The 8,425-nt window shown below is 49.6% G+C and overlaps 1 protein-coding gene across 2 annotated transcripts in view; it reads right to left on the bottom strand.

The window, feature by feature from the left end:
- The window catches only part of rhobtb2b (Rho related BTB domain containing 2b), an 11,846-nt gene extending 4,260 nt beyond the window's left edge, over positions 1-7,586 (bottom strand). The window contains exons 1-5 of one of the 2 annotated variants that reach the window (XM_036529093.1): positions 7,246-7,586; positions 3,180-3,381; positions 1,937-2,040; positions 1,048-1,233; positions 1-722 (exon numbers count right to left, since the gene is read on the bottom strand). The exon at positions 1-722 is cut by the window's left edge and continues 246 nt beyond it. In XM_036529093.1, coding sequence (XP_036384986.1) covers positions 1-722; positions 1,048-1,233; positions 1,937-2,040; positions 3,180-3,381; positions 7,246-7,268 — 1,237 coding nt within the window. In that variant the 5' untranslated portion in view covers positions 7,269-7,586. Of the gene's footprint in view, positions 723-1,047; positions 1,234-1,936; positions 2,041-3,179; positions 3,385-7,245 lie in introns of both variants that reach the window. The other variant, XM_036529092.1, reaches the window with a different exon arrangement.
- Between the last annotated feature and the right edge of the window lie 839 nt (positions 7,587-8,425).

An 8,425-nucleotide genomic window follows, 5' to 3' on the forward strand; every position in this document is an offset into this window, starting at 1 on the left:
GGTCCATGTGCACCACCGTCATGGGCCTCGCACCGCCCATCACCGGGTCGTCCACCAGCTCCTCTCGGATGCTGACGAAGGCCCGGCTCCATGACGACAGCAGCCTCCCGGGCCACGCCCCATCCGTGGCCCCACCCCTCACCCCGGCCCCGCCCCTCAGCGCGTCGTCGCTGGTGCACGCCCGCAGGCTTGCCCGCTCGCCCTCCTCGCTCTCGCACGCGTCAAAGCTGGCGGCCCGCGTGGAGAGGGGTGGGGCCCGGGGCGGAGCTGGGGCCGGGGGCTCCCCCTGCCTCTCCTCGGCCCCCAGGTCCAGCAGGAAGAGGTCATAGAATTTGGAGGAGGCGGTGGCCAGGTAGACCTTGTGGGCGAAGACGCGCTGCCGGTCCCGCAGCACGAGCAGGACGTCAGTGCAGAGCGGGTCCTCCAGCAGGCGGCCGGGGTGCTCCGCGCCGGACGAGGGCGGGGCGGGGACCGTGATGAGCGGGGGCGGCGGCCGCGGCGGCAGGAACGGCGCCTGCAGGAGCGGCCGCTGCACGTTGCGCAGGTGTGACTTCCAGAACTGCAGGTGGCGGCGCGAGATGAGCGCGGCGCGGATGGCGTTGTCAAAGACGTCTTTCACCCCGAACTGCGCCACCACGCTCGTCTCATAATACGGCACGCCCAGCTCCTTGGCCACCTCCCGCCCCTTCTCCGGCGCCAGGATCTCATTGGACCGGATCGGTCTGCAGCCCGTGAGAGAGAGACATGGAGATAAACCCCTCCCACGGGGGAAAAATGAGGCTCCATCTGTGCCCTAATGTTCTGGCTCTGAGCTTAACAGAGCTGCTCTGTTTGATTCCGTGGCGTTTCAGGGCTTTGCTCTGCTGGCTCTGAAAGAGTTTAATACTGTTCCAGGCTGTGCTGCTTATGTTAGCGGGTTGAGTCGTATTTCCCTACCACACTGCGCTGGTTGTGTATTTAATGGCTTTTCTGATCAGTACTGTACTGGCTCTGTTAATGACAGAACTTGTTTAACAATGTAACAGGTGCACCAGGTGTGTGGCTTACCTGGCCAGGGGCCGCCGCGCCCTGTTCACGGCCTCCAGGTCGGCGTAGCGCAGGTCCAGCTGGCAGCCAACCAGGATGATGGGCGCCCGTGGGCAGAAGTGCTTGATTTCGGGGTACCACATGGTCTTCACGTGGTACAGAGAGTTGGGGTTGGCGGTGGAGAAGCACAGGACCACCACATCTGACCTGCGGTGGAAGTGAGAGCGTCACGACAGCGCCGGGGAGTCAATCATCATCAGAGAGTCACAACCAAATCAGGGAGTCACTGTCAGCGTCAGGGAGTTAGGATGATGTCACAGAGTCATGTGAGAAGGAAGAAGAGCTCAACAACCCCCCGGACACAATAACACAAAACAGCCTTTCTGCAGTGACCCTGAGCTGTGACACAGTCAGCACTGGATTCTGACACTGCGAGTCTGGGCTCTGATGCAGCGAACTTTGCAACTGGACACAGTGAACTCCATAATCTGACACAGTGAACTACAGTTCTCAGCCCTGACAAAGAGAACGCTGACACAGTTAGTCTGGGCTGAGACACAGTAAATCTGGGCTCTGACACAGTGAGTCTTGGCTTTGGCCCTGATGCAGACCGACAGTGAAAAAAAGAAACTCCTTCCAGGCTAAGCCCACAGCATCCTCCCTTTGTTTAAATGTGCTCCTCACACCTGTATTATTTATTGATTGATGGATTGTGTAGCAGACGCTCCTGTCCAGAGTCTCTTACGAGATAAACACAGGGTAAGTGGTAACCTTATATTTTTACCCACATCACACATAGAAACATCATAAATACAACATTTACAAAGCAGTCAGAATATTCTGTTTTAGATCACAGCCCTGTAACTCAGGGCAAGCACAGCGCATGGGCGTTGGGCGTCCGGCTCCTTACCTCCCGTAGGCGAAGCGTCTGTCCTTGTGGTGATCCCCGAATGTGTCCCACAGACGCAGAGAGACGCTGACATCATCCACCACGTCCCGGGACCGCTCCAACACCTGGACGAATGAGACAGATGGACATACGGACAGACAGACAGACAGGCCTGTGAGCTTCAGAACACTAGCGCTGACGAGCTTCGGCAGACTGCCGGGCTGACAGAGCAGAACGAGCTGACACTTGTCCAATCAGGAGAAGGAGTCCACATCGCTCGGCATCCCAGCATGCCACTTCTCCTTACGAATCATGACCTGCCGTGTAAGGGCAGCGACCCGAAAAGGTCTCTGCGGCGGGCGGAACTTCAGAAGCAGCTCGGGCCCGGTTCAGCCACCCGCTGCAGGCGGAACTTCAGAAGCAGCTCGGGCCCGCACGAGGGCAGCCAACCAGCTTCCACACACACTGCCAACTCAGCACCGAGTCCCATCGGGGGACCATGGAAACAGGTAATTCTGCCCAATCAGGAGCAGACACTCAGCTACTCAAACACAGCCCCCTCCTCTCACTGAAACTCTCAATCACCGGTAAATTATCACCCTGTAAAAGCTTTATGGTGAAGCATCCACTGTCATACTCCCTTAAGCAGACACCAAACAATAAATCAAACAGTAGATCAGACAGCCAATGAAAACTGCTCTGGCATCTACACACCCCCAAAGGCTTGTTGTATCTCTGTTAAACCCAAGCACCCATTAGGTGATATTACATTACATTCATCTTATCCAGCACAAGAGAACAGAAGTGTATCCATCTAAGTTAAATGAGCAACAGCAGCAGACCAGGCTAACACTCCCAGATCAGAAAGTACATGTACAACACCATTCAAGCATTACCACAAGTTCATTTGTGCTAATCTGAAACTAGACAGACTATAAAACTATGGTAAGTCTTTGAGTACATACAGTACACCACCATATATCCCACTGTCAATGACAGCATCCATAACTCACAGCAATAGCACAATTAAATATGTAGTAGGCTACACCCATTATGAGGAGTGCTGTGTAACAGTGGCAAAATTAGCAAGCGATAGGAGACTTGCTGTATCTGTGCACTAGACCTACCAGTGAATGAATGACTCTCTTACACCTGTGCACAAGAACCAGCTACCAATGAGTGACTCTGTTTTGGCTATGCGCTACATTTTTTAACCAATGAGGTTGTGTGTTGCATCCCTGCAGGCTCCGGGGGCGGGGCCTACCTCCTGGCACACGCGGTATTGGTCGATGGCCCAGACGGTTGGCACGTGGGTGGCCAGCAGCTGGTACTGTGTCAGGGTGGCGTTACACGCCCGCGCGCAGATCAGACGCGTCTTGCCCACCGCGTTGTCCCCCACCACCACGCACTTGATGGTCTCGACGTTGGGTCTCTCATAGTCCATGTCAGAATCCGGGAGCTGGGACCTGCTGGGGAAGGGGACACAGCACAGAGCGAAGCTCCACATTACAGTGTAACGACACTGTAATTACACCACCTTATAACAGTGTAACAACACTGTAATTACATTACATAGGATCAAAAATTTGCTGCGTTCAGACCCCAAGACTTCAACATATTATACTAGCAAAACAATACTGTATTTATATCAGGTGTGCTCAACAACTTGTAGTTACATAGCAACCACGCAGTAACCATGGAGGGCATGCGGTGGTGAGATTTGTGTAATTATGGAACCACAATGCCAGGATAACACTCTTTGATTTACATTATGAATGAGTGTGTAAGTATACACTGTTGCATCGCCACACGGTGACGAATGTGGAACTGTTATGTGGTTTGTTCATCTCCTCAGGAATGCAGCTGTTATGACGTGAGCGATTGTGAATCTGCAGATTGTTCCACATTATGTGGCTGTTGTTTTTCATAATATCCTGTTCCACACTCATGCCTCCATAACATTACATTCCAGCCACAACATTGCATCAATGTAAAATTTACACAAATCTCACAACTCTGCCCCAATACCGATCCATGAGGTTGTTATACAGGACATCTCACGGAGTTCAGAAAAGTCTCAGATGGTCATGTGCCACACGAAATCCACGCAATGTGTCTCAGCTCATACAGCCTGATTACAGGGAATTATGGGATTTCACAGTGTGAACCTCCCACTTACGCATCATTGCTATTCACGTGCACCTGATAAATCAATAAATTGGCCGATAACGAATCAAAAACGGAATCTGAAAAACTGACTTAGAGAACATCAGAGCAGATAGTCTGCACAATTCCTCTGAGCCTAAAACTGCCACTCATTTGGGGTACACCAACTATAATTACACCCATCACCCCAACCCCCTCACTGTGACAACAGATGTGAATCCCAACAGCTCCCTCTCTCTTTCTCTCTCTCCTTCTCTCTCATTCGTGAACAATACAAACTGTTCAAGAAAAATCTTTTCCATGCCGGGTAAGCCCTTCAATTTAAAACAGAATATGAGGATTTAAACATCATTGACCTGATTGTCTGTGTGCTCGGCGCTTTTAGCGGAAACTGAGAGGACAGCGCAGGTGTTGAGGCTGCTGGTATCGATGATGACTGTCTGGGAGATGAGACTGTGGGAGTGACACAGTGATGCCACAGAGCTGCATTACAGTGATCCAGTCTGTACATCCGGTACGGTGGCGGCAGAACTGTCTGTCTCTGCCTGGGGGGTATGGCCCGTGCTTCCTCTCTGCTCAGAAGACGGGAGGGATTATCACATGGGGGGGGGTTGGGGGGTGTCTCATTTTCCGCCTGGGTGAGCCGCCACTCTGTTGTCCACTCCGGCATGGTAGCAGAAAGCAGCACCAAACCACCGACCCCAAAGCCCCAGAGAGAGGGGTAATTTCTGCTCTCCATAACTGTCTCTGATCAGTTTAGCTGCTCCAATTCATAACCCCAGCATTTCAGTGTAGAACTTTGAGTCTGATCCAGGCTCAGGTACTGAGAGCTGAAAGCACCTGCAGTGAGAATTACCACCAGTACAACACAGCCCACTTCAGCCAGGGCTGACCGTCGCTCTGCCTCCCTCTCCCGATCCATCTGCCAGTACATATACCCAATATACAGCTCACAATGAGCTTTAAGCTATTGGTTCATCCATTTGGCATTTAGTGTTGCAGAAGCGTGAAACCCAAACTTTTGAATGTGACCACAGAAAAACAAAAGACTTAATAACCTCACTGCTCTTATCATATGCATTATAGGTATCTGGTTTCCCTGCTCCCTGGATAAGAGTAACTAATTAGTAATAATGATAAAAGACGGTACTTAATAGATTCACCAAGAACTATTGCTTCAGATCCAGAGCCCAAGAGAAAAGCGAACCACTCTCTGTTACTTTTGGGGGAGTTACACAGTCATATAGTTTATGTATAAATATCCCTTCAATATGTTTACCAACGCGAAACGACTTATTATGAGGCTAAAGCGTACGACTTCTTACAGAATCCTATGGTGACAGTGATAGACAGACGGCTATTCCACCCACAGCAATGATGGACGGACATTGAACTCCACCATAAATCAGTCATTCAGTCATTCTTAACGCTGGACAGCAGGTACATTTTTCCAACGTTTACGATGCAAACCCTGTTTGGGGCACGAGGACGTGAAAACATTATTCTGATGGCGAAATTTCGGAACGTCAATCACTGTGTAGCCTAATGCTCAGAAGATTATACATTATACATTTTAGGCATGTTTTTTAAATCAGATTAACATATTACCACACTGTATTGTCATCTTGTGCTACCTTTTTTCACCATTCTCCACGGAGAAATAACCTTGTCCTTCAGATGAACCGGCACGGTGCTCATATTCGGAAAAAAATATATTTTCGTTGATTGGGGTGTCACATGGTACTGTAGGTTACCAAGGAAACGAATCCTTCTATACCAGCGCCACGATTCAACAATATAGGGACCCATTTACTGGAGCGATAGTTTAAGAATGTCACATTTAAATTTCATGAATTCAAACAGACTGAATGATTAACTGAGAAGATGCAAATAAAGTTAACAGTAAACCTAATGCACCTAAACGTGCAAAAGGCAACAACTACAACAGTATTATTTTGGCTGAACAAAAGTTGAGAATAGTACAATCATGTAGAACAATGTTCTCTCTACATCTGTAGCATAATACATGCACATAGTATCGCTATAAGTATAACCACGGATCGTATTATACAGGCTGTTCACTTTAGTGGGTAATGCACAGGGATAATATTTGGAGGTGGAATCCCAGATTCGTTCTGTTGTACGCTTGACTCGTGTAGGGGACACAACCCACTATAGAAAACATCCAGCTGTATCAAAGGATAGTTTGTAAAATGTGAGCTACGTCAGTCTTCCTGGGTAAGCGTCTGTTAAGTAAACAAACGAAATTAATATGGACGTTATTCTTAATAATTTTCTGAGACGGGAAATGTTTTCGCTGCCTTCCATCTTGGGTCAAATCAGCCTAAATTAAAGAGTCTGTTTGTTAACGGCTGGGTTTCATAATTTTTTAGCAAATTCAGTCGCCTTGGGTAGTAATCCCCACAGACGCGGACTTCGCCCCGCTTCGGATCTCCATCAGCGGGGTCTGCCGGGGATGCCCTCTCCCGGTCTCTGCTACGGTACAGCGCTGCCGTCCACAGTGGCTTCCCTGCACCGCGGCCATAGCCAGGTTGATAATAACGCCAGCGTAGGTCCTGTGTTTCGGCCGTCTGATGAAAGCTCACGACAGCTCTCCGCTTGTTACCCTTTCACAGAAACGCGAGTTCACAGATAACTCGATACCCGCTTTAAAACTGACCCCAGACTGCCCTGAGGTTGCGTTATAGTGGGTCAAAGTAGGTTAGAAAGGTCTTCGAGGAATCGGCATCATTATTAAGTGCCAAATAAAGCCACCGTTATGGGTACTGAGAATTCGACTCTTTCAATAACTTCTCAGAAGAATAAAAATAAAATCGCTTCTGAATCACTTGTTTCCCCCCTCAAAATAGTTTGCAGGTAGTGCAGTAAGTGCCCCTGTTCTCCACAATGTATTAAAGTAGTAAAGCGAAGGAGAAAAGAAGAGGTCATATAGACTCCATACACAGCTGCCTGCGCACACGCATTTGAGTAGCTGCTGTACCGCTTCTGCTCCTTCTATGCCCCTGTGGGGACTTATGTAACACCGATCGCCTGTTTCCTCGTCATAGATGTTAAACGAAGCTCGGTATTTAAACCGTGCGCAGACTGTCGCTCACTTAGCCAGAGTTCATTGGGATATTTCCACAAATGTCGTTCGGTCTTACCGCAGCGAAGCGAAGTGGTGCATTGGGTCGGCCGGCGTTAGTGAGCGGAAGAGAGAAGCGGTCCCCGTCGGATGCAGCCCCCACCTGAAGCAAGCCGGAGCTGCGCTGCATTTTCCCGGCAGAACGGCGAGGCTAATTACGTAAGCGGTCGGCTAGTTCTTCAGATTAGCTCGATTCCTAAAGCCGAATTGCAGGGGGAGACGGAGGGGGAACGGGAGAGCGGATTTCCTCTGCTGCCTCGGACTTACAGCGCCGCGCCGCTCGACGTCTGATCTCTCCCCAGCAATCACGACGCGCCGCCTCGGCGCTCCGGCCGTGCGTGCGGTGCTGACACGCACACACCGGCAGACCCCTCCGCTCTGCGCGGAACAACGTCCTGCCCAAATCTCCAGAAATCCCCTACCAAAAGCCATTGTCTCCCATAGCTTCTCCCCTAAATCCCCAAATACCTCCGCGATTAACTGTATGGCTGCTGCGTTCCCCTGAGTACAGTTTGAGACTTGTATTTATTCATATAAGATTTAAGTCCGAACGGCAAAAGGCTTTGAAAATGGAGATCATTTAAGACCACTAGTTTAACACTCTCAAAGCAACAATAAAACGGTTGTGTGTGTTTCTATATATGAAGCAGACATTGTACGTCAATGTTTGGCCGTATAAATTGGTCATATAGCAATATAGTGACATGATTATGTGCAGTAGCTCTTAACAAAATAAATTTGTGAAGCGGTAAATCATTTTGAAAGGGCATCCAGTCATTGTATTATTATAGCAGCCTCTGCGTGTGTGTGTGTGTGTGTGTGTGTTTATGTGTGCGTGTGTGTGTGTGTGTGTGTGTGTGAGAGAGAGAGAGAGAGCAATCCACAGCTCATGCATGTGTAAACTTGTAATCATTCATTAATGAAGACTTCATTGCCTGGTCTGTCCTGCACCACAAAGGGAAAATCAATCTGCTAATAAACAGACATGTTATATCCATGTATAGACTAAGGTCAGGTCCATCCCACATCCAGTCTACAACAAACCTCCTGGCGCGGTCTACATAGCAGGGCTTAACCACTGTCCTGGACCAGAGATGTCTAACCACATCTCTCTGACGCTACTGCTCAAGAGCGTTCAACAGCCGTGTCGCAGTGTGAGGTATCCTCCACCAGGGGGCATCAACCCACCATCATTCACA

This window comes from Megalops cyprinoides, chromosome 5 (genome assembly GCF_013368585.1).
Source record: "Megalops cyprinoides isolate fMegCyp1 chromosome 5, fMegCyp1.pri, whole genome shotgun sequence".
Taxonomy (NCBI): Eukaryota; Metazoa; Chordata; class Actinopteri; order Elopiformes; family Megalopidae; genus Megalops; species Megalops cyprinoides.